Source organism: Apaloderma vittatum, unplaced genomic scaffold (assembly GCF_000703405.1).
Source record: "Apaloderma vittatum isolate BGI_N311 unplaced genomic scaffold, ASM70340v1 scaffold5489, whole genome shotgun sequence".
Taxonomy (NCBI): Eukaryota; Metazoa; Chordata; class Aves; order Trogoniformes; family Trogonidae; genus Apaloderma; species Apaloderma vittatum.
The window spans coordinates 1-22,444 of NW_009735669.1; the positions used below are offsets into that span (position 1 = coordinate 1).

General features: G+C 36.5%; 1 protein-coding gene across 1 annotated transcript; it reads right to left on the bottom strand.

The window, feature by feature from the left end:
• Positions 1-7,272: 7,272 nt before the first annotated feature.
• Positions 7,273-21,186, bottom strand: LOC104268023 (eukaryotic peptide chain release factor GTP-binding subunit ERF3A). The gene is made up of 14 exons (XM_009876653.1): positions 21,141-21,186; positions 20,683-20,724; positions 19,693-19,920; positions 18,651-18,684; positions 17,127-17,204; positions 14,726-14,906; positions 14,242-14,396; positions 12,628-12,768; positions 11,782-11,875; positions 11,363-11,443; positions 9,477-9,650; positions 8,954-9,043; positions 8,458-8,626; positions 7,273-7,764 (listed from the first exon to the last, which is right to left on the bottom strand). The coding sequence occupies exons 2-14, from the start codon at positions 20,702-20,704 to the stop codon at positions 7,712-7,714; spliced, it is 1,500 nt and encodes a 499-aa protein (XP_009874955.1). The 5' UTR covers positions 20,705-20,724; positions 21,141-21,186; the 3' UTR covers positions 7,273-7,711.
• Positions 21,187-22,444: the final 1,258 nt, after the last annotated feature.

Here is a 22,444-nt window from a genome sequence, read left to right on the forward strand (position 1 = left end):
AGGTCGCGGACCGGTTTGCTCAGGGCTGTCTCCGGTCGGGACTTCACAGCCTCCAGGAAGGCAGCCTGTGTTTCCCGCCTGGGCAGCCCGTGCCGGTGCGTGAATGTCTTCACGCACTAAAAAAAAGGTTTCTGTCGTGCTCGCCTTAATCTGATGGTGGTGCACTGGTCCAGCCCGGGATGCTCCTGGCCACCTTTGCCTCCAGGGAAACACGCTGAGGTGGCCTGTGTTTAGCTTGCTGTCCCCCAGGTCTTTTCTGGCAGAGCTGCTCCCGCGACAGGCATTGCCCAGCCCATGTTATCTCAAGGGATTCCTCCTTCCCAAATGCAGACTTGCATTTGCCTTTGTCAAATATCAAAAGGTGTGTATTTCCTAATGCCTCCAGCCTGCCAAGGTCTCTCTGTACATGAGCCCTGCCGCAGGGGTTAGTCCCCAAATTTGATGTCATCTGCAAATTTGATTTGACCATGCTTCAGATCACTGACAGTAACAGAACATATTCTAGGATAACTTCCAGCAGTACTCCATTTGTTATTGGCCTTCAGGTGGAGTACAAGCCATTATTTCTGTCCTCAGAGCCCCGTTGTCCAACCAGTTGTTAGCCATCTATTTGGTCCCCCACCCAGATCATAATGTTTAGGATATAAGAAAATTGTGACACTGTTGAAAGCTGTGCTAAAGTTGAGGTGAATGTCATCCACTCACTTCCCCTCATCTCTTGTCATTTTGTCATAAAAAGGAAACAGGTTGGTGAGGATGATCTGTAGTTGATCAATCCATGCTGACCGTTACTGAGCACTTCCTTCTTGTGTATTCAAAGAGGAAGTGTTCCATGATTTTCTCAGCGACCAAATAAGCCTGCCTGGTCTGCGGCTCCCAGATCTTCCTCTTGGTGTCTTCTGATGGAGGGGGAACATTGGCTTTTCTCTAGTCATTGGGACAGTTGCTCAATTCCCATTGAAAAATGACAAAGTCTTGCTCACTTCAGCCAGCTCTCATTGTCCTTGAATGCAGCCCAAGTGGACCCAGAATCACTTGCCGCTCTCAACAACCATCCAACATGTCCCTGTTTGGCCTTTTGCTACTACTATAGCTGTAGAAGCTCTTCTGGTTGCCCTTGACATCTTGGCCTATTTCAATTGCAGGTGAACATTTACTCTTCTAAGACAATCCCCACATGCCTGAGCAATGTTTCTAGATCCTTGCTTTGCAGCCTATCTCTCCTGTATTACTCTCTTTTTGCACTGGAGTGCTGTTATAAGTTCTCTGTTTAATCAGGCCAGCTTCCTGACCTACTTGTTTTCCTGAGTATCAGGAGAGACTGTTTTTATGATTGGAGGGGGTTGTCCTTAAAGACCTGCTGCTTTCCTGAGCATCTTCGCCCGTGTGATCCCATCTATCAGTTCTCTGAATAAACCAAAGTCTTTCTCCTGAAATCCAGGGGTTGTACTCTGGTATGCATCTTCCTTACACACTTCTCAGCATCTTGAACTCCACTACAGTTGAGGCTAGCACTGATAATCACACACCAAACAATTTCTTCATTCTATCTAAATAGTACAGGCAGAATTGCTGCACCTCCATTTCAATCTCGAAATGCATTGACTGACTAGATGGCACTAACTTAATTGTGGGATGCTTATTCTATGCAGTTCCACGCTGGGTAAGTGCATTGTTTTGAGATCAAGCTTGGCAGTATTTTGGTCTCATTCTCACAGTGTTGCATGCACCTTGGCAGCTTTGGGCTGTCTGCATTCATCACATAAGCAAGCTGCTACCTGGATAAGGCAGCTATGCATAACCAGAGGTAAAATAGACATGAAATTAAGCATCTTAGTAATTCACTCTTCTCTAGATCTTTTCCTACGTGTGCCTTACTAGTTACAGCTTTATTCCTTTTCATCAGATGTCTCCCAATTAAATTTACTGCCCTGTCAGAGCGCCAGGACAAAGAATGTAATGTTTATAATGTTTTCATTCTGCTGGTAGTGTTCATAGAGCAACAGTGGAACAACTGATGACTTCAAGACTTCCCCAGAGTTAGGAAAGAACTATATGTTTATATATTGATACTATAGAGTGAAAAAAAAATCCTGAAAACCAGAAATTTTAATGTTCTACTGTGTGATTTGTACAAATTAGCAAAATCATTGACACTGCCTAAGAAAAGCTATCTGTTGGTGCCATGTAGTCCTATGAAGTATTGACTAGAGAAAGTACTGAAAGACTAGGGATATGCAGAGTAGCCAGTCAGGGCAAACTCATTAAAGTATTTTCAGCAATGGCAGAGCTTATGCGTATGATACTAGCTGTGGTGTTTTATAATCTGATAATTGTATTAGCCTTGCTTCTATCTCTGCATAGGCTTTGCATATTTTAGAGCAGCTATATTTTAATAAAACATTAACGTATTAGTGTGACATGTTAAACCAGAAAATGCTAGATGACTGGGACATTTCTCTGAAAACAAGCCAGGCCAGTCTAGATAGGACTGAACAGTACATCTGAAGCCTGACTGTGCTTGGTCAGCATAGCATTAATAGGACAGAACTAAAAGGACTATTATTAGTGACTGGAATTCAAATTTTTCACTTACCAGTCTCATCCATGCACATTTTTTCTGCATCATTTTAAGCCTGACATGACTATTTTTTACTAGATGTGGTTAACTGACTTGGTACGATAATTTCCTCTTGAAAGGTGTTTGACATGGCTAATAGAGCTGCTTTGGAAAAATAAGTTCATCTCTGGATAACAAATACTTCAGTTTAATACAGTAAGGAATGAATATAAACTATAAAGAGTATGCTTTTAATTTAGCAGGTTCACAAATCAATAGTTAATCTTACAAGGGAAATTAGGTTTGTTACTTTCATCAATGTTATTACTTTACAATAAACATTCTGCTGTAGCCCTCAATTTAACTTTTCTGATCATGAAAGAACGTTTTTCCTTAAGCCATTAGTCACACTTATTTCAATGCTAGGATTTAAAATTACACAATTGCAAGCCATTCCACCTTAATACTTATTTAAGAAGATGTTTCTGTATATCCCTAATTTTATACTTTCTCCCAGCAAAAGGGATGTACAAGTAGCAATTGTTTCTGCTGTAAACAGGTCTTTGAGGTTTAAGATTACTCCCTTAGTGTGCATCCCAAAAGTCTGAGTACCAGGCTTGGGTTCCTCCAGATTATTTGATGGAAGATGTCAAAATCTCTATAAGCATGCTTCTTACAACAAAACTAGCACAAAGAATATGCAGAAATTAAAGCAGGAGTAAGAAGGCCCTCACAAAAGAGAACTCAGAAGAGAACTTCCACGCTAGATCTGGAGTTCAAACGCTAGTTTTCTTTAGATTGTGTTCCTTTGCAATCCTAGCGTAAGCCTCTAGCTATAATCTAATTAACTGTCAAACAGACGGCTGCTTACAGTGCAAATTATTCACTTAGTCCAAGACTACTTTCAGAAGAACAGAGGCAGCTGTCTCCGTGACACAAGCTGCAAAGTTTTCTTGTTATAATCCTTTGACAGGCTTAAGAGATGACAGGGAGACAGCCTCAAGCACCTTGTCTTCATCCAACTGTCAATCTGTCATATCTCTTATTATTCTTACTCAGAAATAAGCAGGCTTTATTTTAGGTGTATGTAACTGAGGGGAGATGTAGAAAAATCTAATCTATGTTGGAAAGCTGAGACTTTTGGATAAGGAAAGCAACAAAAGAATACGCATTATTAAAAGTTATATATACACACAACAGATTTTGGGTTTGTTAGCATAAATTTCCATTTTATATTAAGACTAGATTCCTTTCTAGCATTTCTTTAGAGGAAAAGAAATATTTTGTCAGGTTTATAGTGCGTTAAAATAAACACAAGGAAAGAAAAAGGTTCACAATATAAAATCTTCAGTCGTAACTCCAGTTTTGTTGGTATATTTTTCTTTATCAAATCCTCTATAGGATATACAAAAACAGAGTAAGTAAGAGCCTGTAAGTACCAGTTCAGGAAAAAAACAGTCTTGTCTGGAGTACATTTCATCTGCTTTAACATCATCATTTGAACAGTCTGCATTCAGGACATAAAAGCCAGAGTAATACAGAATCAAATACTTGGGACATTGAAACAATCTTTTTTCCTTAGGTAATATTCAGTAATAAACACTTATAAAAACACATTTCCCATAATTAATATAGTTTTTAATACATGGACTGGTGCCATAAGTAGTCTAAAACAGAGGTTCTTCACTAAGCAATTTTTGCTGGGCTTTTATGCTGCTGAAAAAAATCTGTAGAGGGGCATAAAATTAATGACCAGCAAACATCCCCATGGATAAACCTCCTTAAAGCAGCCATTTTTCTTACAACACTACTACGCCACCATCAATAGCTTGTTGTTCAAGAATACAATTTACTACTAGAGCAAGTGTCTCAGGAAACTGGTGCCATCACGTTTGTGTATCAGCTCCTGACTGTCCACAAAGATGACCAAGGTAGGTGGAATGGATTCAAGTAGGGGTTGGTGGCAATGGTAGTCAATTGCTCAGTGTACCCATTCCTCCTCTAAGTGTGCTTTACTTCTTGCAACTTGCAGAAGTAATTATTTTCCTGTTGCAAAATAAATAGTACTGCTGCACATTGATTTTTTTTTTACAATTATTGTTACATATACCAAGGCTGTCAGTTCAAGAACATACAAGGTCTTAATTTATAGAATTATAATTTATGTTTTTCTAAGTTACAACAAGGCTATATGCTTAAGCCATATCTACACTACAAACTTGGGCCAAAAATCAGGGAGAACAGATGTGACCATCATCCATATCATGTGGCAATTACAGACTGCTGTAAATGCCATTACACTGCGGAGGGGGGAAGCCCAAATCCCTCCTTTCTGCAGAAAAACACTCACAGTTTTATTGGTCCAAGTTAGAGCCATGCCAGGACCCAAGAATACTCTGCCAGTATGGTAACCTAACACAGGTGCACCAGCTCCTAAGGTTCCTGTAGTTTCAACCCAACTTTTCTTTCCCTTTCCCCAGCTCCCGCCCTTCTTTCCAACTGTTGTGGTTGCACAGCTCCTTTGGTTTATCTTCAAAGCAGCATGCCACATTTTCACAAAAGGAAGTCATCAAAATGGTCATTTAAAAAAGTTTATTACATCAGTGAATCAGCAAATAGTACTTATTTCAAACAAAGCCACATTATGTTTTCTTCTTCTTTCATCTAGATTTAGTTGTACTCAGTAGTAGTAAAAATGGGACTATAAAATGTAGAATGGAGATGAAATGAAAAAGTTGAGATGTAATCTAAGGACTATTCAAATATAACACCAAATGCAGCCAATTTTTGTAGATTTATACCTTACATTTTCATATCAGTATGTTTGTTGTAAAATGCAAATATTTTATACCTAAATAAAAATCTCCTACAAGGTAGCAGTATCTTTGATTGTATAATGCAGATTCTCTTAATGAACTTGAAATAATTTAGACTGCCTTTACAGACAAGGTAACTTTATCTGGATTTATGGAAATGGTAATCAAATGCATTAGATGGGATGAGTAATGGAAATGCTTAGACTTTCTATCTACTGGTATTTCAACCCACTACATTATTTTTCAGTTTAATAATAAATACTCAGCCCAGCCTCAAAATGATGAAGTTTTAGATTCCCTCATTAAGTTTGCTCAAAAGTGGAAAAATTCCACTGCAGCATCATGTAGTCTTGAGATGCATTTCAATGCCTTTTTTTTTAAAAAAAAAAAGTTTTGAAAGTTCTAACAATACAGGAATCTAACTGTTGAGTATTCCCCAGTAACAGTCTTTGCAATTTCAGATCCATGAGCTTACTTCAAGAAAGCAGTCAGATATGTGGAATTAGGTCAGTCCAGAATATGAACAAGACAGTAAGCTTCCTTGGCTTTTAATTTCTTCATTAGTTTAAGACCCAAGGAACTGTTCACTTAGTAGACAAAAGAAAAAAAAAAGTTACTTTTAAACTCTGAATTGCCAAAAAATAAAAGCCCAGAGATTTGCAGACATAATAAAATTTATTTAAATTCCATGCATTACGGTAGCTACAAGTGTAGTCATATGAAACTGAAGGACAATAACTTCTCCTGTCCATACAATGTAGCTGTAAGTGAAATGATGGGAGTTCCACAGTTACAAAGAAACAAACAAAACAAAAAAAAATAACCCCAAAAGGTAAATCTGTTTCAGTTTTGGGTTATCTGTTAATTCAGATACAGTCACTAGACTGTAAACTTCTGGGGGAGGAGATGGGCTCACCACAATTGTCCAACTGAAAATGTTTAGTTTAAGACATTATGAAGAAGCTCTGAAGATACCTTTTAATACTCTGGGAAATGGAAAAAAAAAAGTCTGTTAGCCTTCATCCTAATTGTTAGAATCAGGATATCAACTGTAGACAGTCTACTTTGAAAGTGTATTTAAATAGGGTTTTATAACGCAGCTCCTTCAAGTTGTACTGAGTAAGCTTTATTTTGAACCAGTTTTGCTTTAATTTCTCAAGAAAAACTTCACTGGTCCTCATAAGCTTACACTGCATTTTGATATGCAAAAATTTACAGACTGTGCTTGATTCTGACCCTCCCATATTTCAGTATGTGCAAACTTTTCGGGATATAAATAATATTCCTCCCTCTCAGTTCAGACTGATCTTTAAAACAGCAAGGATTATCCAGCCCTCTAAATTAAAGACAGTGTGAACTAAGTAACTTACGTAACTGGCACTTTTTAATTGGCCCAGTTCTCCCCCAAAATGCAGCTCTTATAAATACCAATAGGCATTATTGCCACAAATTCTCTTGATTTTTGCAAGTTTCACTGATTTACTCGTTGTTAGCATTTTCTGCAGTTAAGAATTTAATAACGCTGAATTTTTATAAAGACACAATATGTAGTTCTAGCCTTCAAAATTGACTTACTGTGTCTAGTAACAATGTTAGTCGACTAAATTTGCTGGAGATATTAACAAACGTAAAGCTAATGAAGGTGCCACATTCACATGAATGTTTTTTGATTTTAAGAATGCATTCAACAAAGGGAAGGCGCGAATCTAATTATTTTAATACAAACTTGTTTGAGTGCCCGATTGCCTCATTTAAAACTGTGTGTGTCGGGAGGCTGAGGAGTTTAGAAAAGTCCAAGTAACCAAGTACCTAGGTTACTGGAAAGTTAAAAAGCTAATGCAACTGTGTTACATCCAGATAAAAAACATTATTCAAAAGCAATTCAAATACCGAAAAAGATTTCAAATTGAATAGTTTATTAACATGGTAGTCATCTTTGTAACATGTGCACACACACTCGCACACTCTGAATGATCTGCCTGGAAAAAAGAGGTCTTAATATATATGCTGGGGGAAATTAAACATTAAAAATCCTTTAGATTTTCATAATTATAGGCAATTATGTCCACATCACTTACAAAGCTATTGCCGAATCTTTCCAAGGAAGCAGAATTTGGGAGAAAAAAAAATTCTTTTTGGGAAAATTCAACAGTGGCATAGCAGAGCTCTCAATATGAGAAAGCTGACATAATGTGGACCTTTGCTGTGAAATTTGTCTTTGCAAAATATGGGGAGAAGTTTATCAATGGGCAGAAAATAAGAAGGCGGTGTGAAGTAGGCTTTTGCAGAGTCGATTTTCCTCACAGTATTGTGCGGGGGTCATTGAGAAAAATGCTTAGTCCTTCTCTGGAACCAGTTTCAGAACTTTTCCAATTGCAATGGTCTTACCTAAACCAAGGAAACAAATAGTAGAGTTACACACATTGTGAAAAGAATGTGTAAGTCTCAAAAACCTTCCCCAAAAACAGAGGACTAGATATAATACAGAGAATACATTGTTCTGTCATAGAATGAAAGCACCAGTATATTTTAAAAGCACAACAAAATCTTCAAAATAGTAAAACTGTTATTCTCGCAGTAAAGAAGGCAATGTGGATTGTGGAAAGCCTGCTCTAAAAATTAATCTAAGGAGAAGACAACGCTTGATCATTCTACCACATCTCTTTACTGCTTTTAAAGATGATTTATTTAAATACATCCCACAAATCTGTGAGTGTTACTGGAGTAAGCATGAGTTAAAGCCCAACATAAAACGTCCCTTACGTTTTCTAACTTTAAATACAGAAACTACTGCATTCATGTTGCAGGTGGACATTCCAAGATACATTAAGAAAACATTGCTGCTAATTTTTCAACTTCAACCTTTTGTTCCACAGTGCGCATTTCTAACACACTTTTTGCTACTAGCAAAGAACTCTGCACAGTAACAGCAATTTGCTTATATTTACTCCTCAATTGCTACCCAGATAGTGATTTCCATTGGACAGTAGCGTTTCAATAATATCTCACTGCCATGCATGAGCTCCTGCTTCAAATAACTATTTTTGCAGCACTTAACAACTGTTGATGAAGCAATCTTACCCTCATCTCTTAAGGTAAAGCGACCCATCTGAGGGAAATCTTTGAATGTCTCAAGGCAGATAGTTCCTGCTGTCCTTAAACGGGCGATGCATACTTGATCTTGTTTCACAAAACGGGGCCGTGTCTTACTTTTTTCTCCTGTCTTTTTGTCTACCAAGCAGATTAAGGCCTGTGTAATAAAAAGATGAATAGCTGTGAGTGCTAAAACAAGGGGTTTTCCTTATGAATAAAACTGAAATAGTCTAAGAAAGAAAACAAGTAAAAATAAACACCCACCCATACACTTCTAAGATTTACTACATAAGACTTACCAATCATGACTTACCATAAGCCTTTCAGAAGGCTTATGCCAAAAGTTACAGCATTGTCTTACAGTACTGACCAAAGACTCCATTCAAGGCTGGAGTTTGTGTTGCATTAGTTGTGTCATGACAGAACTCCTTGCCTAAACAAGCAGATTGTTTATATTCACATCACAGCTCAAAAGGACACTTACTGTTATCTCAACTTCTTCAATACAGGTGTGGATGTGCAGCACAGCATTATAACCTGGGCAGATAATGGATTTGTGCTCAATTATCACTATCTGTAAAAAAATTAAAAATAAGTGCATTTTTCCCCATTTCAATAACAAAAGAGAATAACCAAATACAGAACTGTATTAAAATGTGCAGTTGAACAATACCCACAAACTTTTGTGAAAGGAAAAGAAAATTTATAAGTGACTAAGCTGTTTATAGTATGAAAGTGTAAAATGGAAGAATTGGCCTGACAAGATCTTGTTTTCACAACTACAGGTATCTAAAACTTCACTGGCATGTTGTGTTCAAAATAAATGATATTTTAAGAACCCTAATTAATGACATCAGAGTGTCAGGTATATACATTATTATCAACTTACAAGATATGACAGCGAGTAAGAAATCTGAACGAAATTTCAAACTATTAAAGTTTAGATTTGGTGAAACATAAGCAAAACATTTGAATGCTACACAGCAATTAAATGCAAGTTATTCTACCTGGGCATCAAACGTGCGTCCGGAATGACACAGGTTGTTGGGATCACAGAGAATAAATCCTGGAAGGATCTCTTCCTCTTCAATTCCCTTCAGTCTGATTTTTAGATTTTCACCTGGGGCTACTGAATCAGTTTCTACGTCATCAGAAAGGATTCCAAGAACTTCCACATTGTGCTTAAAGAAAGCAAAAATGCAGTTTCCTATTGTGAATATTTTAGTCTGATACAGAATCATTAATACAACAGAATTTCAATAAATAATACAACTTCAAATTAAATTCATTATATTCAGTTCTACAAGCTCCTGAACACTTAGAAGTATTTGAATGAAAAATTGCTAATATTTAAAATAGTACATTTAATCAAATATATTTTAATATACCTCTATAGCATATATTCAATGGAAAGCAAATTTTAAAAATATCCAGTATTTCTCAAAGTCAAATGAGTTTAAAACTTAAAGATGAGAGATACAATGGATGCATATTACCTAAGAATGCAAAAGCCACACTGTTGTACAGATTTGTTACATTCAAAATGTATCAGTCTAAATATTTAAACACTATTCAGGAAATTCTAGAATCCCCAAATTCTACAAGATTCCCTAGAGAAGATAAAAACACCAAATGTATATTAATGAACGCTCTCCAAGCAAACTCCAGAATGTATACTCTAATGGTCCTATATGTTCTAACCTCTCTTCTGATTTTTCTATCTTTACGTAGCACTAGATATCAACAGAAAATAAGTATTGGAAAGCCAAAGAAGTTAAAAAAGAGTAGTTTCAGAAACAGATCTATTGTTCTGACTTCCTGAAGTTTTTAGTTAAATCCTCATTAGTTGCCAAATTAATAATTCCAAAATGTGTCATAAAAGCACTGGCTATTTACTGAACACAAATTCTGTAACAGTTTAGTTAAAGCCATTCATGGTTTATTAATTTATCCTAACTGACCCCAAAGTAACATGGGTGTCAGATGCGTGCCAAGCAGCTACACAAAACGCACCATCTGTTAAACTACCTTAAAAACAGCACAATGTCAAACTGTCTCAGTTCAGTTTCAGCTTCAACAGACCTTGGGAAAAGTGACATGGAAATCAATCTAATTCACATATTGTGATTAGGAAATAGCAGCTTTCAGTAAGCTGTACATCTACTGAACCTTTCAGTATTGAGACACTTTCTAACAAACTACCTCAGCCTGCAGAATTGGAAAAAGTCAGCTTACAATCAAGATAACATGAATAGGTAAGAACAAAATTTCCAAACCCTTTTTCTAAGAAACCAACGGAAATAAACACCACCACTAGTTTAGCACACTATTCTCATCCTCTGCCTCTCCCCAGCTATATCTTCCCATCCTTCATTCTTGTATTTTCACATTCCTCAAGGCAGCACAATGATTCCAAATAGCGACTTGTATTAAGAACAGCTACCTACCTGCAAAAACAACCTACTCTTAACTAAAGCAAACCTTAGGTCTTTCTTTGGAACACTGTGTACTGTTTGCATCCTTTAATTTTTTTCCTATTTCCCTTTGGGGAAGGGAAAAGAAAAAAAAAAAGCAAAAATAGGGAAAAAAGAAGGAAAGTCTTGAGCAATATTAACCCACAGAAGAAAAAAAAAGTTTTGTGGATCAGCTGAACAAATGTAAAGTAAAACACAGTTCAAGTAAACTATGAATTGTGGCCCAGCAACTGAGTTTACTAAGGAGAGACAATGTGAGCTCTGAATGCTAAGGAAGTAAACTACCCCCTCGACACACCTGGAAACACCTGCCATGTAAAACATGAAAGCTTAAAACTTCTGAATTAATTAATATTTTAAAGAATCAGGCTTTTTTATTAGGGTACTAATATTTTTTTAATATCTCAACCATACCATACCTTGTTTGGCATCATCACAAGCTGTTGTCCTTTGCAAATAGAGCCTGACTCCAGCTTCCCAAGGACCACAGTGCCCATATCCTTTGCAGGAAGAAATTATTGCATGAAAATTGAAAACATGTTTCTAAAGAGTCTGCTGTATTTATGATCTAACTCTAAGCATGATTACTTAACTCCGTTATTTAGCACTGCTACACTTAATGCTTTGGAAACCATTCTCAGGAAAGAGTACAGATTTTAAGAGTCTCAAATAGTGCCAGAATTATTTGCTTCCCCTCCCCGTCTCTATTCCAGTTGGAAATGTAAACACATTAATGAAGAGAAAAAAGATATCCTCTAAAAAACCCACTAAATGGTCCTTTTACTGCTTTCTGAGAACAGTCCATTTATACTTCCAATCCTATTATTTTAATTTGTACCTTATATTTATCCACAATTGGCAGCCTGATTGGTCCATCAACTGAACGGTTGAAGTTTGGCAAATTATCCAAGTATGGAATAAATGGTAATCCACTGAAAGAGCAGAAGGCATTCATTTCAATTTAGTGAGCACCCTTCTATTCAAAAACTACTCAGAATGGATAAATGCAGTCCAACAAAAGGAATTATTTTCATTCTGCCATCATTAAGAACAGTGACCTCTAAGACAATGAAATCTATCATAATATCCCACCATTAGTGTTCACTTCATCTGAGCTAACGTGTTAATACCTAGGAGGTGCATGTGTTTTTAAAGTTACATTACAGTCAAATTTTACGCAAATTATTTCTTTGAGAATCTTGCTAGATGTGTAATATGTTTTGGAAAAACAAAACCATAAGCTAGGTTCAAACATGATTTTCATTATTATGTTTTAACTGTCACGAACAGTATTGGAAAACATGACATCCAGTGAGACATGGCTTGTCACTAATTTTAATACAGCTCCAAGCAAACTGTTTATATCAAACAATTACTCATTCTAGCAACATGTCAACTACAACATCCCTGGAAAATTGAAGGGCTAGTATGGCACTTAAACTCACAAAGCCAAAGAATATTGCTAATACTATTAGAGTCTCCTAACTTTCATCTTCTGCAATTAGCAAATGCTTTAATTGGGCTTGTTGCACGGCTGTGTTCTTGTTGCCCTAACTGTATTTAACTCAAGCACTGCAGAGCACAGCTACAACACATTATGCTATACTGCTTCCCAGCTCCAGTGAAATATTTACTTCTATTGAAACACAGCAAATATCCAAGTTGTTCAATTTAAGATACATACATATACCAAGGACAGAATTCTGACTGCTCTTTAAGGTTTGCTCCAGTCAGTCCTGAGCAGGGCATGAAATGAATATCCTTTTTGGGATTGAAGCCAACTTTCTTCAAAAATGGCACCAGCTTCTCTTTACATTCCTCATATCTATTAAAATGACAAGCAGATCAAGATAACTTTTAATCATTCCAGCATGACATAACACTGTGGTTAAAAAAGCCTAACAAACTCCAGGCATTTAATTTTCAGCAGTAAAGTTATTCTGTGAGCAGTAAGCAAACCTAATAAAGCTTAGTGGCCTATCTGCATCTTCTCCCTGATTTTTCAGCACAACTTGGTATTGTCTCCTCCCCCTCATTCCTCTGCTCCATGATGCATTATCACTTTTCTTCTGGGCTAGGTAAGCAGCAGCATGTGCTACATCTGCTTTTATGTAAGAGGTCCAGGCCGAGACAGAAGCACAGACCAAGCAGACAGCTCCTGAGGTCATGCTGCAGGCTTTAGCTTTGGAAGAGACCAAGGCACCACTAATCTCCTACATAAGTAATATACATAAAATACATTTTTATATATATTAAAATATATTTGTATGTATTATATTTAATGCTATTTACTTCTATAACACTTCTTCCCCCAGTCAGTTTCAGCTGAATTTAATAATGGCAGAAGGTTGGAGCAGGACCAAGACAGAACAATCGGGCACGCCTTATTCTCTTAGTAAACTGCGCTGGTGTTATAAGGTTGCATAGTTCCTCACAGCTTTCCACAAAACTTCCCCAATTCTTGACAGCCCAAGTTATCTGACAACTTTTTACACTGCTCTGTGGAAGAAAACTGTATCCTGTCCTTACACAAGTATGTCTAGGGAAGAACCAAGTTACACATGTAGTAACTATCTTAAAGGGATGAGAAGGAAGACGTGACAGAAGCCATAAAAAGACTTAAGTTTTGACAGTTAGGAAAATTAAAACCCTTCAGTAACATTTGAGTGTTAAGGCAGAAAATAATAAATGATTCCTTTTAATTAATTATTTAAATATTACATATTGACTTTCTAGTTGTTTTTACTTGGCCCGTATTAATACAAGATTCTCTCCCTCCCTGATTTTCAGACTGTAATCATGAACCACTTCAAAATATTAATTTGCTTATTCTATTCAGATTATCATAAAAGAACAACTCCAAATAATACAGGGTTAATGCGTAAGGTGAAGAGGATAACACTGTTCTCACCAAATCTAAGTTAGGAGTTCAGCAGAAACATGGCCAAGCAATCAAGAATGTGGCAAACTGATGTACTGAAAACAGCTGCTTCCTTTTAGGTTCAGTATGAAGTTTCCAAGTGAACAATTCAATTATGTTAGAATACATGGATTTGTTAAATACCAAACCGCTGCAAGTGAGCATTCTGAAGCAGCACAGAACGTCAAGCTTAGCAGAGGCACTGCCATAGGTACTACACTTCTGTTTTTCCTGCAATTTTGATAACCTCTGCCTTTAGTCCACCAGCCTACCATTTTTTTTGGTCAAAAATCGGATGCAAAAAAATACTTTACTTGGGAATTATTTTACTTCAGTATCTTTCAATGAAGATTAGTTTAAAAAAAATACTAAACTCACCTTTCATTACTCCAGTTTACAGTTGGATCATCCATTTTATTAATAAGAACTATTAAATGTTTTACACCTGCTGTCTTTGCTAACATGGCATGTTCTCTTGTTTGTCCACCTTTCTCAAATCCAGTTTCAAATTCTCCTTTTCTTGCAGAAATAACCTAATTAAAAATACAAGTTTTATTAAAGGTTCTATAATTCTCTCAACGGAACAAATCGACAACGGGTAATACTGTCCTAAGGAAAAATAACTTTGGGTAGTCAAAACCGGTAAAAGCTTTCAAAATGCACTGTCATATCTTCAGTATTACCCATTAGCTTCTGCACTGATACATACAAAACATGATACCTGTGGACATTCAGCTTGGCAAGATTTGAAAATTTTGCCTGCTGCAACTAACCAAGAGACTAAACGAGGAAACAAAAAAATTAAAATAAAACCCTTCATTCCACAGTATATCCAAAAGGAAAAAATATGGTTTTTCCTTACCAGCACAGCAAGATCAGCTTGAGAAGCCCCACCAATCATATTTGGAACAAAACTCTTATGTCCAGGAGCATCTAGTATAGTGAAGTGTTTCTTCTCAGTTTCAAAATAGGCACGACCCACTTCTACTGTTTTACCTTTATCTCGTTCTTCTTGGTTTGTGTCTAAGGCCCATGAAAGGTACCTAAAAAACAAAACACCAACCCAAATATTCTATTTTTGCATTAATCTTTACTAAATTTATATAAGGTGATTTGTTCATCACAATTTTTTTTTTCCTGTTCAACTCTTCTAACCGCCGCATTACTGAACTTTAGCATTTCCAAGAGCAATAATGACATTTTATTGAATGTTTTCGGTGTGTATACCGAGCTGTAGCGCTCAGCACTAGCTCTCCCTCACACACCTAGAAGGATGCAATTCTACAAAAAATTATCAGTTACTAATTTCTCCAAGTATGGTCTAACCTCAAATACTTCAAGCTTTGCCTCAGTTCGAAAAACACCTCTGGATCAAACAGAAAACAGTTCCTCTTTCTCAGCATAATTAAGTGAAAAAATCAGTTCTGATATGCACATATGAGAACTATTATTATTAGTTCTCATTTATTTGCACATATTAACCAGAAGTTTGCTATAAAACAAACACCACCTTTATTCACCCTCTCTGATACTCTGATAATTTCAACTCATAATTATATTTTATCCCACTGTCGATTGAGAAACAAGTTAGATTTAAGTTAGACAGATGAACTGAGATTTCAAAGAAGAGTTATTTAGCTCCTTCAGGTTTTGTAAAAATTGGTGAGTAGAAAGGAGAGAAAAAAACCACCTCTCACTACGGAGAAAAAAAAATAGTAATAAGTAAATTGACCCGGCTTAACACACCAACACTTTTCACCATTAACAGCAGCTCATAAAGACCCCTAGCTGGTCTTTTGTATTGACTAGATAGTGTCTGCAGAGACACTGCTAACTCAGCCGACCAGTGATCAGGGATGGAGAGTCAGGGACTATTAAACACGAAGATGTCATTTCCAGCTCAGAAGGCTCCTGAGTCAGAGGAAGCACTAAGCACTGGGAACGATGGATATATAACGACTGTCTTCCCCAGGCACGAGCTGTTTGTCACTGAGGGAGGTCTAGATCGCATGCTAGATGGCTTTTGGTTTGTACCACTACGCATGCTCCTACGTGTTGCAATCTTCACCATGGCTCATGTTTCTGGAAGATTTCAGCCAAGCCAAAGCTCAGGTTTTACTCAGCTAACAAGAGTCAAGCAGGAATTTTCCTTTTTGCACATAGGGTTTTTTAGGGAATTTCTGACTGAAATGTCAACAATGCACTTCAGTGTAGAACTTTCTGAATCACAAAGTAAAATGGCTCAAATTTCAAGACTCTCAATGTATGAAGCAAGCTAACAAGATCTTTGATAACGACACAGAGGTACATCATACTTTGTCACACATCATGACATGTTTTAACGGATAAAACATAGCACTCAAGGAGATTCCTCCTGCAACTCATTCTGTTTTTCAAGAAAGAAAGTGAAGAAATCTGTTTTTCAAGATGTCCAGGTTTTTTGAGAAAGGTCCTGAAATACTTATTACTATGGTCTACTTCCAATAGGGGGATGATGCTTCCTTGTTACAAAGCACGTGTCACCCTTTCTGTCCCCCTCTCTCACACATAATACCTTCCCTAAGAAAGCCTTTAGCTGCTTCTTTTCCAGAGCCCCTTGAACCCTTATTTTCCTCCACCACAGTCAAAAATGGAAAGTTTCCAAAAGGAAAAATCAATTTGCCAGGAGTTGCTTGAAGAAGAAAGCAGGCTGCCGTATGTGCTGTATATACACACACGCACAAAACCAAAAACCAACCAAAAGACAGCAACAAAACTCAAAACCGTGCCAAGAGGCCTACAAAAAAATCCACACAAGTCAGCTGCATTGCCTTGCCTGGAGAAAACTTAAGAACTGCAGTCTCTATTTACATAAAAATCAAGATACAAGATGACAGCCAAAACTACTCACTCCCTCCTCATTTCTGCTAAACTGACAGCGTTAATCTCTTATCCCTTAGATATCTCTGTGCTGTTTACAGGTGAAAGACAGAGAGAATGACTCCAAGAGCTGCCTGGGAGAAGTGTCTGTCTTGTATTCCTTTTTAGCAACTAAGTTTTCTGAAGCATATGAGCAACAAAACCCATTCTAATGTGAATCACCCTGTTTCATATAGTTTTAGTTAAAGAAATACTGGAGGAAAACAAGAGTTTCCTTGCCACTGCCACTCGAAACCCATTCCAGCAGGAAGCCAGTGTTACTGGGACAGAGGAAAAAACCAGCTTCCCATTTTCATCATAGCACAAAGAGAAAAGGCATGCTATTATCCTCAGTAAGTTCATACCATGTTTCTCTGTTTTTTTCTTTAGCTTCTCTTTCATATTTTTCAAGTGTTCTTTTGTCAACCATTCCTGTCAAATACCTAAGAAGGGAGGGGAAAAAAAACACCAAAGTGCAGTTTTACATAAACAGAAACACAGTTCCCAATATTTAAATACTTGCACAAACCACACAGATTATTTTGAAAAAAAATGAAACGGCCCAATGCAAGCAGCAGTAATGGATTTTTTTCTCTACACCATTATCTGATATGTAAAAGTACACAAGTATCACCTGAGCAAAAGTATGAGGAATGTCTTTCTTTAAGCCTAATTATAACATGTTCTGCAGAGGCAAGGTTTTGAAAAGGAACGTCATTTGTTAAGTCCATTTCTGAGATTAATCCAATATTTCAAAATTAAGTAAAAATTGTGAAAGGAGAATTTTTCGCAAGCACCCCCTCCCTCCTTTCTGAACCATAAAGAAAAATATTTTGGGTTTCATCCTCTTTAAATAGAACAAGTAAACCTGAGATCTTTCAGTTATGAAAATAAGTGAGTAGTTACAGTATTATTGTATTAAAAATGTCATATTTTTCCCTCAGATATTTCGATCTGACCCTCTAATAACAGTAATCTACTTAATTTATAAGGAAAATTAATTATAACAGTAAATAAAGAGTTAATGACAAACTTAGTACAAGCACTTCTTTTTTTTCTCACCTTACAACAAAAAGATGTTCTCCAAAAGAGAATGCCCACAAAAAGCTTTAGGAACACAACTCATCAGTTGGAGTGTTAAGAATAGACATCTCCTTGTACAAGGAGAATACTCAGACACATCAAATAATAAAATGCTAATTTGCTCTAGTATGAACCACAAGGTTAAATGTAGCATGACAATTTCAGCATTCCAGTATGGTCAAAACAAAACAAGATGAAAATGCCAAGACAAAGACCTCTCACTTCTGCTGAGAAGATTATTTTAAAATCATATAAGTACTTTGCATCAGCAGGGTAGCATTTATTTCTTCATGCACTACTTTCCATTTCTTGTATTTTACAAACTGTAAGATCTAACTGCATTTATTTACTTTTGTCTCACAAAAATACTGCAGTCTCTAAATAATGTTTCTAAAATAGACTTAAAAGATGAACTATTGTAATTTCACATTTTGAAACCAAATTATGCCTGACAATGTTACATCAGGGAACAGATATTCTTTTTTTTTCACCTTCACAAAAAGGATGAAGTTTAACAATGGGTATAAAGCAGTTTCAAATAGCATTTAAAAATTACGAAGAAAAACAGTTCTGAGACAGGGATTCAGTTTCTAAAATTTAATAATGGCTACTTTTGCATAGTTGTTTCCATTAAGTGAAACTCCTACAGTGATAAGACTAGATCCGCTGGAATTAAGAAATTCCAAAGACATTAAGTAACTAAACTGACAGGTGATTAAAGCCATAAAGAAAATATTACTAATTTCAATGTACTTTTAATTGACAAGAACAGCAAATCTAAAAATTTTGTTTAAGAGCTTCCTTACATTATTTGCCCTCCAATAGTTGACTTGCCAGCATCTAAAAAAGATTAAAATAAATTGTCAATCACAATTTAAAACAAAATCCTAGAAAAAGAAAGTAATTATGAACACGGTCATCTAATTAATTTTCAAAGATACCCTTTTTAAATTGTAATCTGTTTTTTGAAGCATCTCGCAGCTCCCTTTGTTTCCATAATACTTAATCGTTAATTAATTACACTACAGTTTGAAAATCATGTTTTCCTACATATAAACTCAACATTATCCAAAACGAACACCTTCAACAAGCAGCGATCCACCAAAAGTGTAGCTCTAGCCAAGGCCTTTTCCCTTGTCCCTAACCTCTGTGAGCTGCTCTTGAGTATTAGGATGCACCTCTGCCTGCTGCCTCTTTACCTTGCGTGACTCTGCTCTGAATATACCCAGGGACTAAATTACAGTACTTTAAAGATTATAAGAGAATATACAAATGAAAATATAGAATTCGCTGTAAAACTCGTGATTCAATAATTCTGTACTTTTCTTACCACTTCAGATTCTCCTGAAGCTTTTTGAAACTATTCAACTGAAACATGTTACTATAAATGCTTCTTTTAACCCTGAATTATGTTCAACTACCATTTACAGCTTTACAATTAATATTTTGAATAATAATTTTTGAATTTAATAACAATTAATAAGAATCCCCAAAAATACTTAAAGCAAGCAGAAAAGGAGCACTGCTTTCTGATTCTGTTCTCTGGATCATAAACACGGATATGTCACTTAAGCACTCAACAGAGCAGTTACTTGAGAAATCAAGAACATAGACACTGTTGTATCCAAGAGAACACAGGCACTCTATCCTTGGCACTCTACCCCTGAAAACATTCTTTAAGTTTTCAAATTTTTCCAGAGCAGCCTCATTAGAATGAATGCTCCTATTAAGCTCAAGACATGGTGAATACACGTATCCCTACAAAAGGGTAGGATTAATTTCTGATCGTCCGAGTTCTAGATAAAACACAACAAAGATCCAATTACTTCACATTCACTTGCAACTTACCTACATGCCCAATGAATACTACATTTACATGCTCTTTCTTAGGAGCACCTGGTGGTGCTACAACAGATTTCGGTTTTGGTATTTCCTCCTCCTCTTCCATCATTTCCTGAGTGCTTTCTTCAGAAGGTCCTGCATCCACTGCTGGACCACCTCCTAGCTCTGCTTCACTTGTTTCTTCTTTGTGGTCCCATGACTCTTCTGGGGACATTTCTGTCTCTCCATTTTCCACTAAAAATTAACCAGTTAGATATATTCAAATAGATACTGAAATTAAAAGCAATTTCTGTGCAGACAAGCCCCTGCCCCAAAGATGCAACCAAAAGACTTCAACTGTCTGGCATGGTAATGTGTTCCTACACAAAAACGGACAACTGCTGCTTGGTTTTGAAATGATTATGACTGGAAGCTTTCAGACTAGCTTGTGTGCTGACATCAGAGAACTATGATTCACAGGGATTAAGGGAATTGTTTTAATAAGGCAATGATTTTACAACGAAAAAACAAATCTGAAGATCCACTCAGATCAACATGCTAGATCCACACTCAGACACACACCATCGTGTGTTTAGAAAGAAAAGGAGTAATGGTTTAAGCTCTCTCAAAAGCCATACAAATACAAGGAGAAAAATGCAATTTCCACATTCTCATTGCTCATATGAATGGTCACCAATGTTTTTTGGTAATCATCATTTCACACTTATTAATAGGACTATTTTGCAAAAGGAACTTATTTTTTAAAAAAAGCATTGATGCATTTTCAGTGTTCAAGTAATCCAATTACATCTGTCAATGCATATGAGTGTTGGATTACCTCTTTCCTAATCTAAGCGTAAGGACACGTCAAAAGTTAGTAAGGACCAAAAGCACAAAGGTTCAATAAGGTATTCTTCAATTTTGTTCACAATGATCCAGCAAACGCACTATTAAAGGCACAGCAAAAGTAGTATTTTATAGTACTATCACAGTGAAATGGAACAATTCCCATCTTACCAACAGATTCTGAAATTTCCATGTTAACAGCAGCATTTGAATCTAGGGAAAAACATAGGGAAAAAAAAGAAGTAATCATTAAGAACACGTATTTAGCATGATAGTATCATGAATAAAGAAAAATGGAACGATTAAATTAATAAAAAGATAGTTCAGATGTTTGGGCACTTGTCAATGTTATCTAATACAGCGATCCAATTTTAAAAATTCTGCCTCATGCCAGCTTTATGACCGTCAATAAAACCACTCGGTCTTTATGTGCCTTGCTTGACTGGCTATAAAATTGTAAATAACCACAGATAACCACACTGCCTTACATGAGTGGTATGAGGATAAAGAGAATGAAAATTGGAAGAGATTCACAGAGGTTTTTAAAAAGAATATTCTCTGCAATGTTTTTTATTAAATCATGTTTAATGGAGCTGCATTGCGTACTGTTGGAACATGAAAACAATTACCTTCACAAGAGGCTGTCTGCTCCTCTGAAGATGTCTCTACAGGTGCACCTGCAGAGGAGAAAAAGTTTAATTTCTAAACTACACTGATGTAACTAATTTCCATGCTTAGTCATAAAAGACCGCCTCCTGACTTTATTGCAAGAAATTTATTTAATAAGATCATGCCACTACCCCTCCTGAAAAAAGTACTAAATACAGACACCAAGGACAAATACTTTCAAAGAATACTGCCTAAAAAGAAGTAATTTTTCTATACATAGTATTTTAGCTGTCCATCCTTTTGGGCATACTGACTATTTTAAGTGTCAGTATCTAACTGGTGTTTAATGGTGTCACAGCCATACAGAAAGATTCTGTCAGCTTCAGCTGACAGGCATACCTACAATGCTATAGCATTGCGCAGAAAATTTAAACAAGCTATTAATGATAAATTCTTAAGGTTTTCTGCAGTTATTAGGGTCAAGAGAAGATAAACTCACTCATACACCTGGCAGGTTTGCCAGTCCTGTTAAACAACATAATATAGTCACACTACTTGGAGGGCAACCTCGTCCCATCACGTGCACATCAAAGCCACAAGTATGTTTTTTGGACAGATCGCTCAACTTCCTTGTGGACTAAATCTATTATGCAAAAGTATAACTAACTGTTAAACCTAATACGAGTGATATGTTCCAATTACACCACTAGATGTTTTCGAACATTATTCCACATGACCGAGAAATCTTCTATAATTATTACCAAAACCTTTACCTATTTAGTTTTCTCTTGGTATAAATTCAGATTTGTAATTCTTTGAGACAAGTTCATTATCTTATTTTTCAGCTGCATACCAAATTTATACCCTCTATTTAGCTCTCCTTCAATCCCATTATAAAACCACACATCTTCCAGAATTACTTGCTCTAATCGCATGATGGGACCTAAAGATGTAACAAATCCCCTAAAAAGAACAAAACCATAGAGAGAAGGACCCGATTCTAAGCCTCTTTGCTTTCATGCTGTTTGCGTATTTGCTACAGACTTCTATAAACTGGAGCAGTGCTGCAAAAGCTGGAAGAGGGCCAGAGGACAAAGCTTGCAGGCAGGGTGAATGTGGGTCACAGCACAACACCCAGTGACCAGCAGCAAACAGTGGAGGGGGCACAGCAACACAGAAGAGGAAACTGTTCTGAGCGAGGTTTCCTCACTCCTGCATTATCCATGACCTGCAATCCAGGGTTCCAAAAGCATAGCAATAAAACTTTAAGGGAATGATTTAATGCAGTAAGTAAAAGCATAAGAACAGAATACCGTGAGGTTCA

Coding starts and splice junctions, on each gene's coding strand:
- LOC104268023 (XM_009876653.1), bottom strand. CDS start 20,704: ATGGAAATTTCAGAATCTGTTG. Junction 11,876..12,627: donor GAATTCTGTCCTTGGTATAT/GTATGTATCTTA, acceptor CTGCTCTTTCAG/TGGATTACCATTTATTCCAT. Junction 7,765..8,457: donor CTTTACCTTAAGAGATGAGG/GTAAGATTGCTT, acceptor TCCTTGGTTTAG/GTAAGACCATTGCAATTGGA.